Source organism: Durio zibethinus, chromosome 9, assembly GCF_047325235.1.
Source record: "Durio zibethinus cultivar Kanyao isolate XHJ-2024 chromosome 9, ASM4732523v1, whole genome shotgun sequence".
Classification (NCBI taxonomy): Eukaryota; Viridiplantae; Streptophyta; class Magnoliopsida; order Malvales; family Malvaceae; genus Durio; species Durio zibethinus.
Window position 1 is genome coordinate 5,413,168 of NC_143170.1, and position 21,380 is coordinate 5,434,547.

Sequence of the window (21,380 nt, forward strand, 5' to 3'; positions counted from 1 at the left end):
GTATCCAACTATATTCACTTGAATGAAAGTGGTTATTTTTATCCCAACTACTCAATTTGATCTTCAAACTCAACAGAGTTTCAAAACAGTGCTGTAAAAGTAAAACCCATTTCTCAAAGCAGCTAACTCCTTTACAGAATGTAGTAGTTGGCTGTCGCTTGTGGTTAAAAATAGTAACCAGGGACAACTTAAACTCGGATACGGATGCTCACTTGGCCCGCGAGCTGTTTTAAACCAGGAAAACGACAGAACTGATGCTTACTTACCTGTGAGCTGTCTTAAAAGGAGTTCTGAAACAGTTACTTACAACTAGGGTTGGTATCGGATCGGATTCGGGACGAATTTTACTCGCTCCGAATCCGACTCGATTTAATTTTTATTAAATCCGAATTCGATCCTATCTGAATTTTTTTGGTTTTTCATATCCGAACACGATCCGAACCCGACATCATGTAAGTCGTACCCGATCCGATCCGATTCGAAATTAATAAAATATTATTTTTTTAAATATAAAATATTATTTTTTAAATATAAATATTTAAAAATATCATTATATAAATATATATATAATAAAAAATTAAATAATTAATTAAAAAAAATTATATAATATCGGATCGGGTCGAGTTTTAGGCAAACTCGACCCTGATTGTTTCTTTATTTTACCCGACCTGATACCCGAATTAAAAAAAAAAAAAAACCGATCCTGTGGGGTCGAGTCGAAACCCGTCGGGAACGGATTAGTTCGCTGTCCCTACTTACAACCTAGGTTAAAATATAGGACATGAAATAATTGTAACTATATTAGAGGAACTTTAAATGGCAAAAATAATTCAACCTTTCATACAAACTTCAAAATGGTTACAACCGCATACAATGACTTCATTTGAGAGCACGGTGGGAGCATTCCCAGCATACCGAAAGATGCATTTTATGATTGAGAGCTAATGTCAATAATGATATACATCATTTCAGGGCCAACAGTGAAATATAACAGAAAAGTATACATAGCTTGTGGGCTGAAAAATGATAGTAATCCTAATACGCAATGACAATTATCAATTATCTTAGACTGGAATATTTTTATAGAAAGGAAAAAAAGGTAGCCAAGCAGAAAGGTAACTTACAAAGGGAACTGAAAACAAATAAAAACAAAGGAGTGCCAAGTCCAGAGTCTTTCCTCACTTCCTTGAATCACCCTTTTTTCTTTGCCGCTATCACTGGCCATTTTGCTGGCCCTCTGTCATCCTTGTAGTTTTCTTTTCTCAGTATTCATCTAAATAAGTATAAAGCATCTCATCTTTCTTTGATTTGCGACGACTAAGCAATGCTTTGAGGAGTCTTTTACTTTTGCTTGGATACTGTTCAATGTCTTTGGGGTTGTCTTTCTCAGATTGAAGATGCATTGAAGCTGATTTCCGAGGCTCTGATGGATACTGACAACAAAAAGCAAATCAAAGTTAGAAAAGGATAAAAAGAAAATGAATTATAACTCATAAGCATCGTTAACACATTATGACCCATTTTTGGCATTAACACACTTTTAAAGATGTGTAGCAATTATGTACCACAAAAAAGAGATTAGCAATGCTTCATTGACAGACTAGTTGATATTCTTCTGGTTAACTGTAGACATATTTTAGTTAATGGCCATACAGTTTCCTAAAACTACTAAGCATATGAATTTAATTATTATATGCTCACCCGCCGCCTTGCACCAGCTGAATTTGGGGTAGTTGGCCGGCTCTTATTTGGGGTTGTAGGTCTGCTAATAGATCCAGAACGTAAAAGTGGAAATCGATGCGGTGATGGCGTTCGCTTCTCTGATAATGCATTTAAACATCATCAGTGAGTATACACATGCATTCGTAACTGAAAACAGTCTTAAAGTAACAAGATGAGAAAAGAAAGAAAGCATAGAATGGCAACTCAAAATATAATAAAGTAAAAAATGCACCCCAACCTATTTCTTTCTTGGGCATGGTGGCAGTAAAGGAAAAGGTTGCAGATCGCTGTGGAGGCCGTGGAGAAGGTGATGGAGAACGCCCTCTTCTGCAACAATCAGTATTAGAATAAATATTGGTACTCCTAATTTCATAAGTAAGAAACTATGGTTTACTAATGCAATGCACTAGAAATGTTAACATTTACCTGACTGATGATGTTGGGGTTTCACTGACTGAAGATGTTGGGGTTTCTCTAATTGTAGCTCGGACAGCTTAGAGGAATCATTAAAAGTAGGAAGTTACATTAGAATCTTATCCAACATAAAAGAAATGATACAAAAGGATAGACAGAGAAACTACCATTCCTAAACTGATGCCAGTCATCTTCATCATCTAGGTTGCATCCTAGGTATTTTGACTTTGTACAGTTTGCACCATGCATGGTCTCCCCAACTGAAAATTAATTAAAGATATTGAAAACAACCAAATATCCTTGTCTCTATAGCTGCTAAAAAATGAGAAAAAGATGAGGAGTAAAAGGAATAGAGAAGGGTAATTGCCTGGCAAGATGTACTGTTTATGGTACTTGGGAGTATCAATGATCAGTGACTGTTGGGAAATTCCTTCATGATCGATACACTCTTGGCATGTCCGTAGTCTCTATAATGCCACATTTAAGTACAGAAAATTTTAGCACTTTGTAAACCACCCGATGTTAAAAGCATAGGAATAGTTGGTGTTTTGATTAGACTGAAATCATGCATAAATAATTCCCCAAGCTTTTGATCATTAAATATTTTAGATAAAATTTCAAAAAAAAAAAAAAGGGTCCTGTTTCTGGCATATTTGTCTCTACAAGCAAACTCCCACCGCAACCAGCAAGAAAGAATTTTGCTGACCATATTCCATTCTTTTTCACAATTCCAATGTAGTAAAAATTTTCAACATTCAAAATCAAATATAAAATAGATCAGTTAACCATTTCCATTATCGTTTCTATATAAAGCATTTTCAGTAGAGAAACCTACAAAATCCTAATGAGAATAAAGGCTGGACTCATAGTTATCTCACTATGAAAATAATCCCACCTTACCTGTTCAATACAAGATACTCGGAGCTCTGCTCCAGAAACCTCTTCAACTTTTTCATACAAAAGATCATTAACCTTGTATGTCACAGAACCCAAATGGTCTACAGTATTCACAAGAGCTTTGATGGCATAATCTTTTAATGTTTCTACCACTCTGCATATACATGAGTATATTCTTAAACAATAATAGGAGAAAAATAAAAAATGAAAGTAAATAAGCTCCAATTCCAACAATTGAAGGTATGTGATATGAGTAATTAGAGTAGCTCACATCTGCTTTTGGTCATCATTGGTGTAGGACAGCTCAAAATACTCAGCTGCTGAATAGAGCTGTGTTCTCAGATTTTTCAAATCCTGAAATAAAGTAACTGTGTCACAAAACCACACCGTAGAACGCCAACTGCACTTGGAATTAAGCCAAAACTTAATAAAACTATGAAAAATAAACGCATTATCTAGCAGTATAAAGTGCCAAATGGGTGTACATGCACATTTGATTCACATGGATGAGAAGTTTACGACAAAAATCACCCAAATTAGGCAATAATTTAGCTTCAATTAGTAAAGTAATTCCTATCTAAAATATCAGCATTCAGTAAAGCAGTTGAGGACGGGGAGTGAATAGGGGGTTGTGGTTCCAAATAGAGCAACTTTGTCTTTTGCACCGGTAAATTTCAAACATGATTAGATTTGTTCATGGGATAAATAAGGCTTGAATGCTGGTAATCAGCCTAGCAGAAAAGCTATTGAGCCTTCAAAATGTTAAAGCATACAACATAAAAGCGCTAAATTTTGACAAGGATATAGAAGAAAAGTTAAAAACCAAAGATTTTAACTTTAAGGAAGACCCTAAACCCTCAAACCCGCTTAGAGTCTATCTTGCAAGCCTAAGGGCTAAACAGACAGAGAAAATACAAGCACTACAGTACCTTGAGACTATCAGAGAACAACAAGCTCTGCTGCATAGAAATCTCATCATAATTGGATGATTCTCGAGACATAAGCATTGCAGCAGCTGTAGCCATTACACCCGTGAAGGATATCGGACCGGGTATGCCTTAATCTGCATCAATCAAAATAGCCAAATTAAATTTCAATCAAAGGGGAAAAAGGAAGAGCAAGAAAAGTAGCCCATCTAACATGACAAACCAAAACTTTGAAATCATATAGTATATTAGCATATCCCCAAGCATTTTAAACTGAAGAGTGGACCCCAAAAAGATTCAATGGCAACAGGTGCTCGTCTTTGCGTCAGTGAAGGGAGAGTCAAAATGAAAACCTTTGAATCTCGAGAATTTTAAAATAAGAACCACAAAGAATCATTAACAATATGACAACAGCAAACATGAAACTTGAAGACAGAGTCAAACAGTTGAAAACTAAGTTACAACCTAATACGATACAAAATGCAATTATTCCAACCAAACACTAGCAAAGCTCTAACCAAGTTAGGGCAACAAAAAACAATAATAAAAGCCAGACACCACTTTACCAGTTGCTGCACTTCTGCCACTACCCAAAATGAAAAAAAGAATCGACAGATTATAAACTAAAATACTGGAATTCGATACAACTCCTAGTGTAGGAAAAAAAGCCCATGTTGTCTGAATCTTCCGCAATACTCTAACTGTATCAAACACTTGAAAAACCCCAAAAGCTGGAAATTTTCCATACCCTTTCTTTATTTGCTGAGACAGCCAAAGAAAAGAAACGAAAAGAAAATTCTTTTGCGAATATGCTCAGCTAGTTCTCAGGTGTAAATGTCATTTCAGTTTAACTAAGCCAAATAGGCGAATAGCTCTCTATCAGGTTCAGCCTTTTTGTGTCATCTTCTCTCCATTCTTTTCAATTTCTCAGGGTCTCAACATTTAAAAGCTTGAAGCTAACCAAAATAGAAAGTGAGACTAACCTCCTCTTATTTAAACTTGTTCTTTTCTTTCCACTTTTGTGCAGCTGAACTTTTAAGCCGAAACCCACTCCCATTTAACCTTAAAAATCAGCAGAAGCTAAAGAAGGCCTAATGTTTGGTGTAAAATTTTTTTATTAAACATTAGAAAACGATAAGATCACCAAGCGTCTACAGCTTGGAAGCTATATAAAAGGCAAAAACTTGCAGTCGTATAACAGGAAAAAGAAAGAGAAAGAGCGAGGCTTGTTTTTGTTGCCGTTGTTGGAAGAGGAAATAAAAAAGAAGCGGCAGGCAACAAAGTTAGCACGTCTTGTGTTTGATTTTTGAGAGCAAAGCCAGCTCCTTTTTGAAGCCAAACCCGGAATGTATAGTCCCAGTTTCTCGTTATTTGCCATCTCAGTAGGACCGACTTTCTATGTAGTTTTTTTCATTGTGGTCTGAGTTTGGTGGACCCCATTCTGAACAATAATTACATGATTTTGATCACTTCTGTAATTTAAAAACTTCATCCTCTTGTTTTTATGAGGCGCTTCTTGTATTTGGTTATGCTTGGACTTTTTGGAAATTTTGACAGATCCAGCTTGCCCGTTTGATTAGGAAACTTGTGCATTTATTTACAACAGGTTCCTGTCTGATTTGGATAGTTTACTGACCAAATCCTTTTGGATCCCAGTTATGACATTTTTTTAATAATCAAGTTTATCTTCTAATATTTGGTCTGAAGGGTGCTTCCACGGCTTAAAACAAAGTTCTTCAGTAAAAAGGAAAAGTTTGCAGCTTTCATGGGAGCAAGTGATGTTCGTTGACTTGCTATCATGCCAGGACTGCACTCCTATATGATGATTTGGATTTTACCTTTTTTTTTCTTCCTCAGTTCTCCAAAGAATACCTGTTCCCCCATTGGTTTGGGGGACCCCATTTATCACTTTTCTCCGCCTGTTGCGGGGAACTGATACTTTAATTCCACAGGCCTGATTTAACATACCAACTATCCCATTTTAAAGGGAACTGTTTGTTGCAATGCTACTAACCCCAGTCACAGTACTGGTGGAGTGAACACCGAAGGAGGGCAGAGTTGGGCACTAAATTGCCTCTCCCAATAGGGCACATTCTATGCCCTTAATTAGAAGGCACGCGAGGGTGGTGCTGTGCTGCCTTCTTCAATCAACCCTGAAATGGATTCCATGCTTGAATTTTAGCCTATTCTAAATTCTACTCAGTAATGATTCCCTTTTGTTCCAAGTCCAAATATTAATACAAGGAACAAACCTCCAAATTCAATAGCTGAGAGAATTTTTTTAATGTAGTTTTAATAATACTATGGTTTATCAGCAAATTCTGTCAGATACAAACGGTTTTTTTTTTCACAGACAGGCCATTAATATTCTTTGATTAACAGCAGCAAGTAAAGAGGATTAAGATTATATTAGTATAACTGCATAAAAAAAATATTATTATAAGACAAAAAAAAAAGGAAGACGTGGCCTTTGAGGCACTCATGGTTTGGTCGTGCGTTTGTGGGCAACCAAACACCCCAAGACATTGCCAATAATTCTCTGTCTGAACTCTTTTGCAATTTATTATAGGCAGGTTAGATTGGCTTGGAAAAGAAAACAAAAGTCATTGTTTTCATGCCAAAAATTATATTATAGTATGAACATGCCCTTTGATCGTGTTATCATTCATTGAAAGAAAATCGTTTTTGTTTTTCCTTGAACGTGGAATTGGACTTTGCACGTTTGAATTCGTGATTCATAGTGGCTGTATTGGTTAATTCCAGTTTTGCATATGTGAACTAATCAGTGCCGTGATTGTTGGGAACTGGGGTTGGAATGATTGCTTTTTTTCTTTCCTTTTTTCCTATGCTTCTCCTTTCTTATCTTCTTCCGGAGAAGTTACTGTACAAATTCATTGGACTAGCTGCTTCAGAATGAATCCAGCAGGGTTCCGACCCAATTATCTTGGGCTTTTCTATCGGCCTAGTATCTATTAATCTTTCAGATTAGAGTCCGCTGAATTTTCCCATTTAAAGCCCAATCTCATTGGGGCTTTTCTCTATTACAAGCTACATTGTGAGTAATTGCTACCAAAAAAGCTGTTAATATAATATCTTTTCCTCAATCAAACAAAACCGGTTCCAAGTTCCGACTCCATTATCCTGTTAACAAAAATATAATGTCATGACCATGATCATGATCATGATCCTAAACCAACGTGCTAGAGCTTTACCTGAAGTCCGAAGCTGACTTTAAAGGTGGGGCAAAAAGAAAGGAATCATGGATAAAATCGAAAAGATATACTAATCTAATGCTGGAAAAAGGGCATTAAAAAGAGTGATAAATGATGTGATAATGATGTAGCTCCCTACTACCATTAGAGATTGGTAATTGTTCACTAATAAATGATCATATTTAGCACATCCCATGAAATTTGAGCAGCTTATCATATGTAGACGTCGGCACAAACACAATATATAACAATTCATCACCTTCGCTGTTATATAAAGGTAATTATGACACCTTTTTTTTTTTTCACTCCCATCAGTGCATGATGATATCATGGCTGATCACCCCAAGCCACTAAAGACAATCGTTCGTTCTATTGGCAAGTGTTATGACAATTACAATACTACTAATTGTGGTTCAAGTGAAACTTTGAGTACATATGATCGAAACAGAGTATGGAGCTTCAAGTGAACATGGGGAGCAAGGGAGGATTAGTGGAAGGAAGAGGACTGCTCCATTGGGATTAGATGAGTTTCTGTTTCGATTTCCCAATATCAAAAGCGGCTAAAGAAATGAACGTGGGGCTAACATTGTTGAAGAAGAGATGCAGGGAACTCAACATCATGAGATGGCCTCATAGGAAGATGAAGATCTTGAAGTCCACTAACAATGTCAAGGAAGGGCCAGCATATATTAATGGGATAATAACCTAAATGGCCCTTAAACTACTGATTCTTTTTAATGTAATACCTAAACAAAAAAAAATTTAATCAAAGTACTTAAACTTTCTGTCTGTGTAACAATGTAATCCAAGAGCCTAACTCCGTTAAAAAGTTGTTGATGTGGCATCACAGCCAATAACAACTAGACAAATAATGAGAAAAAATGACATGTCATTTTTATATGTTTGCACATGTGGCAGACCACATATCTTATTTTTATCGTTGTTAATTGAATTTAAAAAAACTTAAACAAAAATTTTCCAAAATCTCCAAATTCTTAACAAAGAAATACAATCCAAAATCCCTAAGCTGCGAAATCTCAAGTCCTTACAATAAAAGAAAATTTTTCGAAAAGCTTTGTCTCTATTGTTTCCAGTATTATAGTTGTTGGTCACCTGGGACTGTCCATAGAAAGCACTATAGCACCAGAGATCATAAGAAGCTGAAGGCCAAGGTGGTCCATGGTAGGTGTCCATCTGCATCATCCAATCACCATATGATCTTGATCAGTTTTAATCTTCTATTGAATTTTGGTATACTCAGAGAGATCTTGAAGGTGATGGCCGTCTGGTAGGGGGAGAGGGGGTTATTTCCTTGTTGAGTTACTTTGATCTTGACAGAAAGGGAAGGAGCAACAATAAGAGAAACTAAGAGGTCCAATAAAAATACACCAGCAATGGGGGTGATAAAATATTTATATTTATTTAAGTTAGTTTTTTTAATTTTATTTGTTGCATTCGCTATTTTTTCCTATTTTTCTCTCTTGTGACCGATTTTGGGAGATATGAGATTGATTCTAAATTGCATGTTTAACGGGGAATCAGACAGGGATTTGGCAACAATAATGAGAATGATGAATTGAAATTAAAAAAAAAAAAAATTGCTTGCTGAGACTTAAACAGCGGCGAAAGAAAGAAAATTAGGGATTTTTGGTGTTGTCGTGTAATAAGCTTTTTCTATTTTAAGTTTTTAATTTTTTTTTTTTTTACTTTTATTTTCAATTAAGATTGGGTAAAAACACGTCAGCAGCCACATGTGCAGGGGATTTAAAACTGAAATCTCTTTTTTTGTCATTTATGAAGGTTATATTGATTATGATGCCACATCAGCAACATTTTAACGGAGTTAAGATTTTGGATTATATTGTTGTACAGAGATAAAGTTTAAAAATCTAATTAAATTTTTTTTAAAATACCCAATTAAAAAAAAAATAGTTTAGGGTCACTCAAGTCGTTATCCCTATATTAATTTACAGTCAAATTCTAGTTCTCAATGAGTGTAAACATTTCAATTCAAACGGATAAAACTATCATGATCAGTGCATGCTCCAAAATATATGCTTGAGATTTGAAATTCCCAGTGGTTACTTTTCTCATTACTTAATGAATATTTTATTCTGGCCAACTGTAACAGTAAGGTTATTTATCTCAGCATCCAGCCTGAAAACAGATCTCCAAACAAAAAAAAAAAAAAGAAGAAAACTTTAGTTCAAGTGTACTAGTCTCTAACATGACATGAGAGGATGCGACACTAATGCCATTTTGATTTTTATATTAGGGAGAGTGATGGTGCCAACTGACCAAACGCTTTTGAGTTTTATAGTGTCAGGGTTAATCGGAAACCCAGTAATTGTGTAGTTTTTTAGCCATTATTCACAAAAATTCAACTTTTCCTCTATACTGAGCTTTCACCTATTTTTATCCATGATTAGATATTTGAATTGAAGACAGCTTGTTCTACAGTTATTGTTTGGTCATATTAATATATATATATATATATATATATATTTGCGTTCATGCATGAAATATTTCATTTTCTTTCCATTCCAGATGTCAAGAATTTATTCGGCTTTTTTTGCCTATTTTAGGAGATTGGATTGACAAATGAGATAGTGATGTTGGAAGAGCACAAGGGGCTGCTTGAAAAACTTCCACATATTGAATTGACTGAGAGAAGCAAGAAGCTGTGGCAGGCTTGTTTCAAAGCCAATTACAAGAAAAGAAGGTCCCTTACCGCTTGTTATATTGACTGCAATGCTATTCTCTGTTTAATCACTGTTTACTTTTCTGTCATAATACATTCTCCGCGGCTGCCTTTCACTATATGTTTGAATCACAAACATTTGTAGAAATTAAGAATAAAAAACAAATCCTATAATTTCTGGATATATACATATTCATATAGTAATAAGAAGCATGGAGAATCAATTAGTAGTCTCAGGATGTTATATACTTCAACAGATTTTTCTTGACAGTGTGGCTCGATCACTCACGAGACTGGCTTGATTATTATTCTCATTTATGAGGAACAAATTATGAAACCCAACCATATTCGATCAGAGATCCATCACATAGTGTGTGAAGCTTAGGGCTCTAAAATTATTCCTTCCCACATGGAAGAGACCAACGGAATACCTTCAAATGTTTTTCATTTTTTTCCTATACAAAAGTTAAACTGATCAGACGGTGGCAATGCACTCAGGAGTCCTTTTTCTTCATTTTCTCCTGCCCACGTCTCCACGGGACCACTTGCTTAAAACTTTCATAAATGCTTGCCTGCACTTATTACAGTGTTATATGATTAGATAAGATGCAATAAACATCAAGAAATATAGTAGAAAATAAAAAGTCAGGAAATAAGATACGTATATAATTTTCGACCTTGTGAATAATTTGAAAAGTTAGGGTAGATTTATAAATTTCCCTACATATATATGAAAATTGACAAGATCATTAATATTTCTTTGCCTATTCCTTTTACCTTGGGGTTGAATGATTTCTGGTTCTGGCACCAAAAGAAAGTGCTCATTAAGTTAGTAGGTAATGGTAGTAAGTATAGTAAATTTGGTTCTGATATACGAGAGTGAGAAGAGATAAGCAGAAAAACAGTTTTATTGGCAGTAGATCATAGATGGCCGGAAATATCATATGGACGCCTGAAAACTGTAAAATAGGTATAAACATATGATGTAATCTCATATATAATTGTTTGTTTTATGCCTACCATTTGGGTAAAATGTCACAAAGAAAGAGATAGCAGCTGATGGGTAAAGCGGATCATCAACCAAGAGCTGGTTTTGGCACTTACCAAGACATGTGGTCTAGCCTGAGAAAGACTCAGTAAGCTCCCTTTCCTTCTAGCCCTTGTGATCTTCACCTCTGCATCATCACCACCATCAGCAACCGGAGTTGAAAAGTCAAAACTTCCCTGAAGAACTCGTCCAGCCTTTCTAAAGCTCCCCCACCTACTCGATCCAAACATAACTTTCTCCTTATTCACCATCTTGTTGTCCGGGCTCCTAAAAGACCCACTTTTTCGAAACGACAACGTGTAAGACACAAACCGACCTTCTTCAGGCCCGTCCAAGACAGTTTTTGGAGATGGCACGTTAGCAACCTTAGCCTCAGCTAACAACCTCGGAGGCAGTTCCAAGCATCTTCCAGCGTTGGGCTCGGATTGACTGATAGTAGTATCACTAGTACTAGGGCATGGCCTAGGCTTTCCCGGTGCTTCCTCCCACTGGAATGGAACCGAAACTAAGGTATGGATGGGCGATGTTATCATCCATGATGGCTCTTTTGCCTTACCAGGAAACGAAAATAGAGAAAGCTTTGGTGGAGTTGTTTCACACTCTGCCTCAGACCCCATTTTTCTTTTGCCCTAAAAAGAATTGATCATGCAAGCAAACGTTTTTTCAACACCGTAAAATATCAAGCTCTTTAGATTAATAAAATGAGTTTCCAAAGTTCATACAGAAAAGATATATAGTTGGTAAATAGCGTGGCGATGAATGTGAACTGCGACGGTCACACCAACAACAACAAACGCTCCTTGCGCTTCTTATTCACGAGAAAATGCCAGGTTTTGTACGTTGAAAAAAATCACGAAATGCCCTTGGCTTCAATCGGGGTCCCACCTTTAGAGAAATCTTCGAGTTGTGATTGGTTGAAAGTGACACTCAACAGTCTTTCTTATATTGGATTATGAATAAGTAAGATGGATCTTTTGAAAAGTCACCTATGCTGTTGGGTTAAGTTAATTCTAACATCCAAACAGTTCTTAAACGCCCCTGCTTTCTATAATTAATCTAATATTTTTTAACTATGTGAAATTAAGCCTACAAATATTGTAATATTCAAGTTTAGAGGCCGTTACATTTATATTTTTATTTTTGGATTGTTCGTATCAATAAAATCGGTTGCTTTACAAATCTTTCTTTCACTTAATAGCCTAGATTTTTATGATTTTTTTTTATAAAAGAGCCACAAATTATAAAAAAAATTATAAAATTTAAAATTATTAAATGTTATAATAATTATATGAATTAGATATTTATAATATTATAGTCCGACGAAAAAGCATAATATTATATAATATATACATACTAGTAACAATTAATTTCAACTATTCTAGAAAAAATACAGGTCGATTCATTGTATTTATACCATCAAATTATACGCAAAAGCTTTGTCCGAGTCAAAAGCTGTATAAAAAGAGGCCGATATTTTGGATATTCTCTAAACTAATTTTCCTACAGAAAGAAAGAGATCAGAGGAGAAGATAAGAAAAGAAAAAGGCGTCAAGGCTTATAGATGATGTGATGGCGACTTTACTGCGTCAGAGCATAAATTTTCAAGACATCTTTACCTAACAACAACAATAGTATCAAAGTTAAAGGCTCTGGATTTTGTTCATATAAAACACCATTAATGGCGGATCTGCATTACATTGATTAAAGAAAGATAAAGATATCAGTTATTAACAGCTCACCTAATTTCTATTGTTCTACTCCCTCCTCTTCCCTAACTTTCTCCCGAGATGGTGAAATGATAACTCTTTTCATGGAGATACAAAAATATTTTCAAAAACCAGCTATAGTCCACTGTGTGTACAGCACTGGAAATTGATGTTTTACCTGAGTCAATTCTTTCAGGACCATGGGATCCCCAAAGGTTCAAGCCACTATTTCACCAATATCTAACCTGGTTTTTAGGGCAATTTTTTCATTTGTCATAGAAGCAGACGTACGTGCCACTGTCACAATCTTACTAGGAAGGGCTTTTAATTGCTAAAGACCCCATTTCAACCACCTGTAATATTATTATAACATGATGCAGAAAAGAGTAGAAGGAAATATTGCAAGCACGATCAGGATCCCACTATCTTTGCTACACATGTATGTCACGTTTTGTGTGTCTTTTAGTATCAGCATGGCTTATAATTATGGTTCACCATCGCAGAAAAGCGACAAATTAAAAGAACCAAGGCGTTTTGGAGGGACGAATAGTCAAGTCTTAATCGTATGTCTCAAGCATTGGGGGGTTGAATTCATTTAATGTGAGTTAATGGCGGAAATAAAACGACTTGATTTTATGTAAACGTAAGGTCTGGATTCACGCTAAAGCTTGTGATTGGCAATTTCCCAAGTAAGTAAAACAAGACAAAATCAAATATTGTTCAACCCCCCATTTCAGCAGATCAGCCAGGGCCAGCAGACTCTTCTTTTCACGTGGAATTGTCTCCAAATAAAGGATGTGGAATCAGAAATTCAGAACTAGACTACTAGTTAGAGATATTGAGTAAGTCATGCATCCTGCCCTTTCTGAACGCAGAAAGTAATTATTGGTCAAACCATTAACTGGATAACGGTTCAATCAATAACATAAAGACATTGATCGTTATGAAAGGGTAGATGGAAAGTGAATATTTAGTTAGGAAATTTTATATTTCCTAGAGCAATACAAAGAGAGAAAAGGGAATTCTGAATTCAATTTTCAATTAGTTTATGCTCTTCCTTTGAAAAGTGGCATTTTTTAATTCAAATTTTAATTTTTGTAATTCTTTTAAAATTTTCAATAATATCTTTTGTAAAAAAAAAAAAAATTCCATTCATGAAATTTGACAAAGTTTTAGCACTTGCTTTTTTTTTTTTTTTTTTTCACCAACTCTACCAACCCCTTGGCCATTTATGATTTAGAATTTAAGAAATCTATTATTAATGATAGTGTTATTAGCCCAATGGAATGTTGTTCTTTTCACAATTTTTTTATGTATACATGTAGGCCTAATATAAGTTACAAAATGGGTGAAATGCATATCTCTTTTATGCCCTCGATAGCAAGCATATACAAATAAACATTGCGTACCTGTATAATTTTATTGGCTGAAATATTAAAAAATTTTAATTTTTTTAAAAATAAATTCTTATTTTTTATTATATTCAAATAAATCTTTATTCTTAATTTATATTTAAATAATTCTTTATTTCAAACAAAAAATTAATTTATATTAAAAGTTTATTTAAATATAAAATAAATGTTAAAAACTTATTTGAATATAAATTAAAATTTAATGATTTATTTAGGTGTGACATAAAAATCAAATGGTTTATTTGAGTATAATAAAAATAAAATAATTTATTTAAGTAAAATGATAAAGTTTAAATCTTTTTTTTCTTTTAACCAATTCTATTTGAAGTTATGATTTTTTTTGGAATAAAGTAGTGACATGAATGTTACTGGTCAATAATAAATGTCTTCACCAATGGACATTAACATCCATTTACCATGAGTACTGGGATGCATAGAACACATTAATCTTGTGCTGGGATTAGAGGGACAAGGCTTGGCCTATATTTTATTGTTTGATCTAACCGTTTGGGGGCTAACTTTTGCATTTTTTTTAAACAAAGGGATTTAGCATATTTGTTTGGGCCTAGTAAATCTTGGGATTCGACCGTGGATCCATGTCCTCAAAACTTCGACTCGGGCTAGGAATTGGACCGAAAGAAATAGAGATGAATTTTATTGAGTAATAGCAGAAGGTGTCTTATGCAGAGGATGGAAAATTGAGATCATTTAAATTATTTTTTATAAAATATCAATCACGAGATTCGTTAATAATATATAATATTTATTTTTTATTAAAAAAATAAAATATATAGATTGTTCAATCTCTCATAAAATTATATCATATCTGATAATTTAAAATAAATAATTATAAATAATATATTTGAAATTACTCAAATAAACAACTATAGATAAGATTCGAATTCAAAAATTTTTTTATCAAAAAAGATCAATTTTAAACAATTGAACTAAGGTATATATAATATTTATATTCTAATAAGATCAAATATAAAACGGAAAGTTTCAACACCAGAAAAAGGGCGCAAAGACTATGAGGGGCCTAGACATGGTGACAAATGGGCCATGAAATCACTCAATGGGCCAACTTTGCCAGGCTTCGAATTTTTAATTTTGAATTTCGATGATTAAAATAAATTTTTTGTTGTACTATAACAAATTTTAATATTAAAATTTATTATCGTACTTCAATTTTATTAATTTTTTTACTACAATTTCAAAGATATTTCGTTAATTCAAGTGACAATTTGTATTAATTATAATATTTTCTAATTTTTTTGCCAATCATACTATTTCTATTTAAAATTAAAAAATTTGAATGTGTATCGATGAAATCCAATTAAAATTGGAGAAAAAGAATAAAGCACTTCCATGCAGACTGACGTGGCATTCGATGCAGAGTCCAGGCCCTTTTCTGGTAGTTTTGAAAAGCTCCCGCTACTCGCCAAAACAATAAAACGCTCTAAAAGAAAACAGGTTCATCCTGTATATAGCTCGTATGTTATCCTAATCCCAAATGCACTATTTTCATTACGGTCAAGATTTCTCAAATCATTTTATATTGGTGACGTGGCGAAATTTGGGAGGAGATGCCCATGGATATACAATGACGTCATACACACAATTGCCTCCGACAAAAATGCCTTTCCTCTTATGGTTTCCACTTCTAGCTTCTCCGTCAAGCGCCATTCTCAGCTTGCTTGTTTTTTTCTTAAATTAAAAAAAATTAAATTTTAATCTTAACCTCAAGGTTTCTGTAAATTCAAAATCGCCGTCACTCATTCAATTCAAGATGTTTAATTTTCGTTTCTTTTTTTTTTTTTAAAGTTGAATTGGTTTAAATTCTACGGTTTTTGATAGAGTCACCCCATGGGAGAATGTAACATGGAGGATATGCCGTTGCCAGCTCTCTTCGAACAAGCTCGTAAGATCCATCTAACGGCCACGGATTCTGGTGCTGATCAGGTACGCTACTTCTGATGCTTGATTTCCTTAACTGTTTTCTGATCTGATAAATGTGAATTTCATGTGCCTGTAGGATCTGGCAAAGAAAGGATGCGAGGTGCTGGGGAAGTGCGAGGACATGATAAGCAATCTAGGGCTTTTCTCATCCAATGAGAAAAAAGACGACATCAGCACCACCAACCTCAAATATCTTCTAGTAATCATCAAAACATTTATCCCCTTTTCTTTTTGATAAATAATAGTAATTTGTAGTATCTATATAGAGTTTTGTCTGAAATTTTGGTTTTTAGTTCATTTATAATATTATTGTAATTACTCTTTTCTCCTTAAAAAAGTTGGTAGTTGTTGAGTTCTAGAATATTTTGATAGCAGTAGTCATGGCCGTAATTTAAGTAGTATTCCCTAAAACGTAGATTCTAACTGTTGTTTTACATTTGAGGCGCCATTATATCTTGCAGAGTTGACTGAAAAGCTTGCGCATGATGACCGGATACAGATTTTCAAGACTTCGCAGGCAAAATTGAATGTAAATTTAGTTCACACCAAGCTCATTATGAATGTTTAGCATTTAAAAATGTTGTTTGATAACTGTTTTTTGTTAGTTTGTTTCAAGCTGTTATTTATCGCCTGTCTTGTATGTCAATTGGAAATTATAGAAAATGCAGTGTCTTCTAGGAATTCATTTCATTTTGTGAGGCAATGGAACTTGTACCACAGGAAGAGCTGGAAGCTTCTGCGCAAGGAGCTCCAAATTCTTTTGTTGATCGAAGAGCCTTAAAGGTAATTATATATACTTTTGCTAACAGCATGACTTTTTGTTTTTATCGGATGCATTCTGGGTCATTGATTTGAATGGAAATGTTGTTTTGGTTTGTGTGTTTTAGTGCCTGTATCCAGATTGCTTGGTTCAGATGACAGAGCTGCAGAAGCAAAGCTGACAGAAATAAAGGAGCAGAAGGTGCAGCGGGGGTGTTCAACAAGAGCAGCTGCCTTATCTACTCCTGTTGAGGTTGGAGAGGATAATGTGCTGGATGATGATGGGGAGGAGGAACGGGAGGTTTGTGCTATTCATAGAATACCTTTTAAAGTACCTCTTCTTTACATATGACATTACTCTTAAGTCTTCCTTGTTAAATGCCGAACTTGATACTGTTATCATATGAAAATCTGCAAATAAGTGGAACTTATGAAAGATATTGCCTGAAATGGTGCACAAGGAACTTCTAGCAACTGTTTTATCAAGTATCTGATAAAACCAGGATGGAGGAAAGCTTTAGCTTTACCTAAGGCTATTATTTAAGAAGGTTTCTTTTGAATTTGTTTGTTATTGGTTTACTTTTTGACCTTGTGCTCATGAAACCAGGGAGCAGGAAAGGTTTAGTTAGGGCTATTGCATAAGAAGGCCCCCTTGATTTGTTTCTTTCTTTGTTTCTTGTTCTTGTGTGTTTTGTCATAAGCAATTTCCCGCAAGAATTGTGATTATGTTCTGGGTGATTATGACTTCTAGCAGTTTGAAATGTTGTGTGTGAGTTTATACTTCGATAAGTTATAATTGGAAGTTTTATAACTTGACTTTTACTCTATGTGATGTGTGTAAGTGTTGGTTTGTTTTCTTTTTTCTGAGGTATGCTATTTATCTACTGGATATTACTAGGATCCAATTGGGAATTACGACTACATTAGATCTGTTGGCCTTGGTATGCAGTAAAGGAAACATTGGCCTTCATCGTTTTTTTCCCTAGAATTATGATGATGATCCTTTTTATTTCATGAAATCTCTAGCTGATACTAAAAATTATTTTGTTTATTTTGTTGTCAAAATTAATGTATTATGCATTGAAACTGAAATGTTATTACCTAATGCTTATTGTTGAAGATATTGGTTGTGCTTCTTTGGTTTTGCAAAACTTTTTGCCTTTCTAAAAGAATGACATTCTCCTTGTGCAGGCTTGACCTACTACTATCTCATTGGCTATTTGTAAGGTTAGTCTTATATTTCAATGAAATCTGCCGTGCAAAAGCTTTAAATTTCTTTTCCATGATAGTTATATAGTCATACCACTTTCTGTCATGTTTCGACAATTGTAGGCTTTTGATCTGCTAGAAATGCTAAAGAAGGAAGAAGAAGTGCTTTCTGCTATAAGGGAAAAGCAACTAAAGGTAGTCATCTGCTTAATTGATCTATAGCCTCTCCTTATTAAAATTTTAGTGATGAGTTGTGCTGAAAATTTCCACCAGAAGAGGATTTAAAGCTTTGAGTGAAGCACTACTTGAAGATTGACACTATACAACCCACTTAGGAGGTGTAAAGCTTACTCGAGTTAAACATTTTATGATGTTAAGCTTGGAAGGGGACATATAAATGTAAGATGCCGAGATTGACACTGTTCACCCAACTTAAGAGATTGGTTACTTAATTTTTCTGATAAATACAAGAATTTTGTTACCATATTAGAGTTGTCTTGGCCTTCATTCTCTAGTCTTGCTACCTGGCCAACTGGCCATTTTCATTGGAGAAAATTGGAAATTCTTCTATAAATTGCCAGAAATGTTTAATTAGATCTCCTGAAGCATAGTATTGTTGTTTAAATGATAAACATTACTCTATCTATTATAATCTTTTCATTGCCTTTCAGACCAACCATGACTTGTTACCACCTGTCACTGGTTGACAATGCTCAATTTCCTGTGAATTGCTTAGACCAGTGATGGCCAGCATCTGTTGGTAAATTGTGTTGAAAAAGATTAATAGTTTTTCTATTCAGGGTTTCAGAAAGTAAGGAATAATGGATTTGTTTGGAGGAATCATCGTATTCATTTCTTACTTTTTTTGCTCAAACTTTGAAAGTTGATGCCTAATGAACCAGTTTCCAGTATGAGTATGGGTTGGTGGCATTTCTCTCTTTCCTTATATTTTAGGAAGGGGAAAATGAATTTTCTCAGGCTATCCTAGATGATCGGCCCAAGAAAATAGAGGCATGGCATTGTGAAGCTGCAGCTCATTCACGATATACTAAACCTGCACCACCTATCACACATGCTACATTTGTTCAAGATGTTATAGAAGGACAGGCAAAGGTTTCGCAGGCACATGACCACAAACACCAGCCAATGATCTTTGGACCAGAAAGCCTTATAGGTGGAAGCCTAACAACTGAGAGGGAAAGGATGGCGGCGCAGGTTTTCGAACCTGGGCATAGGTAAATACCTTTCCTGAAATACTACTTTTAAGTACTTTCTGTTTTATTCTCTGGCATGAAGGAGAGATTCTAGTATCAAAGTCTCTTGTTAAACATCTTGCCGCCCTAACATATGATAATTGGCACATACAGTTTCTGATCATGCTTAAAGAAAAACATTGTCTGTTGATCATATTGTTTTCAATTGGTAATCAAAATTATCTTGTGGTAGGATGCCAACCATGAGTATCGAGGAAGCTGGTCTGAGGGAGATGGACATGATGAATAAATGGCAGGAGAGGAATGCAAAAGTGATTGAAGAAGCCAACTCGGCATGGTATAAGGACAGCCCAAAGTTGGGACCAAGTGAAGATGATGAAGACAATGATGCTGCCCAAGAGGAGACAAGGGAATGGGATCATTGGAAAGATGATAATCCTCGAGCTACAACCCGCAATAAAAAGCTCACCCCCTGTGGGTGAATGCTGGCAAGTATTTCTTATATTTCTCCTATGATGTATTCTTTATTTCCAAAATTTTATTTTTCTTATAGATGTTTTTCTTTACAAAATTGTCAGTTTGATTTTGGCAATGCATGAAATTCACACGTCGATTAGAACAAACTTGATTGCCAAACTTTTAGACCGACTGTGCTAAACAGCCCCATTCCATGCGCTGTGTGGCTAAAGCCGTGGATGGTGACCGTACTACGTATTGGCAAGTACGGAAATGAAAACTGAACAGCCCCCTGATTGAATTTGTTGACTGTTTATTTTGCCATTACACACCATTGTTGCTTCGAATTCTCACTTAGAAGGATTGACGGTATTGCTCAATCGAGCTGTTAGTTTATGGATGCTATAATATTATTCAAATCACAACGCCAGATCCAAGCGTCAATGCAGGCCAATCTCCTGTTAAACCCAAATTGGTCAGTTTGGTCGGTTTAATACCGGCTCCTTCTAAATTGGTGGGAGTGCTGGCTGACAAACTCTCTCCACTCGTTTTATTCTCACATCTGTGCGGTAACCATCTCTTCCATTTATTAATTATATAGGTGATTCTTTCAAATATGCCAGATGCCACCGCCATGCCAGCCGGTGACAGTTAATAACAAACTTTTCAGTCAATAAAAGGAACTGCAAATACTTTCCAAGTAAAAAAAATTCAACTGTCCCTTGTCTCATGAACAAGTCCTTCATTAGTGTTTTATTAGATTTAATTGCCTTGTACAACTTTGGCAAGTTTTAATTCAATTATAAGAAAAGACGCTCTTAAGAAAAAGATTTAAAAAAAAAAAAAAAAGGGTTCAAAGATGAGATGGGATACCTGCAAAGTAAAGAAACTTTCTACTATAAGACAATGGATTGTTGAAGCATCGAACATCAATTCAGTGCCTACTTGGAGTTACACGATCTTTATAAAATTGTACGATAAACATTTATGATGTTGCTTGGATGACGTTTAGATTCAATACAGGACGATCAATCAGACTCACTGTTAAGTTCGAACCAGTCAACACTTTCATGCTTTTAAGTACAGGAACAATGAATCCAAGACCTTTTTGTTAGTTCAGTTCTCTTAAGAACTTGAATCATCTACGCAAATGATTGGCACCACAAATTTTACTCTCAACCTCTTCCACACTCCCAGTCTAAATTTAGGGAGATTACACTTTCATGGGGTAAAGCACAGTAGACATTTTTTGCTTGTAATGGTTAATGAGGTATCACTCATAACAAATAATCGAGACTTGATATTTGTTGCATTAAGCTCAGGTCAGTTTCCTGCTAATTAAACAGAAAAATGCGAACGATATATAAATCTAATGTAAATTTTTTCTGTCTCTGAAGTCTGTTATCTTGTGATCTGCTCTGATCGGAAATGAGAAAGACTTATTCTCGCTCTAAACTTTTTTATGCCAAAACAAAAAACAAAAAAATGGTCACTTCAAAAGACATGAAACATTTCCATTTTGATGTAGACAAAGATAATTATCTTGTTAATCAGGTATGATAAATAGAATAGATAGTCATGTAATGTGCATAGAACCTAATGCTACTGAACAAATGAATTCTCTCAGCAAAAAAAAATATGAACCAGTCATGTAAGAAGAGCCATTTTTTTTTCCTGAAGAATGCAATCCTGGTGGTTGCAACATGAAAACCACCAATGATAGAAGAAATTTTGTGTTAAGATAG

The 21,380-nt window shown here is 34.9% G+C and overlaps 4 protein-coding genes across 5 annotated transcripts; 2 read left to right on the forward strand and 2 right to left on the reverse strand.

Annotated features, from left to right (window-relative positions):
• Positions 1 to 817: 817 nt before the first annotated feature.
• On the reverse strand, positions 818 to 5,328 carry LOC111316080 (protein ABIL2-like). 2 transcript variants are annotated; one of them, XM_022918098.2, is made up of 10 exons: positions 4,943 to 5,328; positions 3,963 to 4,096; positions 3,305 to 3,387; positions 3,037 to 3,187; positions 2,504 to 2,603; positions 2,304 to 2,396; positions 2,149 to 2,215; positions 1,961 to 2,049; positions 1,702 to 1,820; positions 818 to 1,433 (listed from the first exon to the last, which is right to left on the reverse strand). In XM_022918098.2, exons 2-10 carry the CDS (start codon positions 4,056 to 4,058, stop codon positions 1,263 to 1,265), a joined length of 969 nt encoding a protein of 322 aa, XP_022773833.2. In that variant the 5' UTR covers positions 4,059 to 4,096; positions 4,943 to 5,328; the 3' UTR covers positions 818 to 1,262. The 2 variants fall into 2 exon arrangements, with proteins under 2 accessions (XP_022773833.2, XP_022773844.2); XM_022918109.2 differs by lacking the exon at positions 4,943 to 5,328 and adding an exon at positions 4,708 to 4,726.
• Positions 5,329 to 10,089: 4,761 nt separating this feature from the next.
• On the reverse strand, positions 10,090 to 11,727 carry LOC111316109 (uncharacterized protein At4g00950-like). Its single transcript, XM_022918125.2, has 2 exons — positions 10,977 to 11,727; positions 10,090 to 10,444 (listed from the first exon to the last, which is right to left on the reverse strand). The coding sequence occupies exons 1-2, from the start codon at positions 11,535 to 11,537 to the stop codon at positions 10,367 to 10,369; spliced, it is 639 nt and encodes a 212-aa protein (XP_022773860.2). The 5' UTR covers positions 11,538 to 11,727; the 3' UTR covers positions 10,090 to 10,366.
• Positions 11,728 to 15,406: 3,679 nt separating this feature from the next.
• LOC149516750 (PP2A regulatory subunit TAP46-like) lies at positions 15,407 to 18,451 on the forward strand. Its single transcript, XM_089765205.1, has 8 exons — positions 15,407 to 15,691; positions 15,896 to 16,000; positions 16,074 to 16,196; positions 16,440 to 16,526; positions 16,718 to 16,780; positions 16,885 to 17,057; positions 17,948 to 17,983; positions 18,089 to 18,451. Exons 1-6 carry the CDS (start codon positions 15,407 to 15,409, stop codon positions 16,936 to 16,938), a joined length of 717 nt encoding a protein of 238 aa, XP_089621331.1. The 3' UTR covers positions 16,939 to 17,057; positions 17,948 to 17,983; positions 18,089 to 18,451.
• On the forward strand, positions 18,428 to 19,969 carry LOC111309118 (PP2A regulatory subunit TAP46-like). Its single transcript, XM_089765684.1, has 2 exons — positions 18,428 to 19,200; positions 19,412 to 19,969. The coding sequence occupies exons 1-2, from the start codon at positions 19,112 to 19,114 to the stop codon at positions 19,659 to 19,661; spliced, it is 339 nt and encodes a 112-aa protein (XP_089621810.1). The 5' UTR covers positions 18,428 to 19,111; the 3' UTR covers positions 19,662 to 19,969.
• Positions 19,970 to 21,380: the final 1,411 nt, after the last annotated feature.

Excerpts from the sequence above, each read along its gene's own strand:
- LOC111316080 (XM_022918098.2), bottom strand. The coding sequence starts at position 4,058 with ATGGCTACAGCTGCTGCAATGCTTATGTCTCGAGAATCATCCAATTAT. Across the intron at positions 2,397-2,503 it reads TAAACAGTACATCTTGCCAG|TTGGGGAGACCATGCATGGT; the intron begins GCAATTACCCTT and ends ATTAATTTTCAG. Across the intron at positions 1,821-1,960 it reads CATGCCCAAGAAAGAAATAG|AGAAGCGAACGCCATCACCG; the intron begins GTTGGGGTGCAT and ends ATGCATTATCAG.
- LOC111316109 (XM_022918125.2), bottom strand. The coding sequence starts at position 11,537 with ATGGGGTCTGAGGCAGAGTGTGAAACAACTCCACCAAAGCTTTCTCTA. Across the intron at positions 10,445-10,976 it reads AGGCTAGACCACATGTCTTG|GCAAGCATTTATGAAAGTTT; the intron begins GTAAGTGCCAAA and ends TAATAAGTGCAG.
- LOC149516750 (XM_089765205.1), top strand. The coding sequence starts at position 15,407 with ATGCAGACTGACGTGGCATTCGATGCAGAGTCCAGGCCCTTTTCTGGT. Across the intron at positions 15,692-15,895 it reads AAAATGCCTTTCCTCTTATG|AGTCACCCCATGGGAGAATG; the intron begins GTTTCCACTTCT and ends GGTTTTTGATAG. Across the intron at positions 16,001-16,073 it reads CGGATTCTGGTGCTGATCAG|GATCTGGCAAAGAAAGGATG; the intron begins GTACGCTACTTC and ends ATGTGCCTGTAG.
- LOC111309118 (XM_089765684.1), top strand. The coding sequence starts at position 19,112 with ATGATCTTTGGACCAGAAAGCCTTATAGGTGGAAGCCTAACAACTGAG. Across the intron at positions 19,201-19,411 it reads GTTTTCGAACCTGGGCATAG|GATGCCAACCATGAGTATCG; the intron begins GTAAATACCTTT and ends ATCTTGTGGTAG.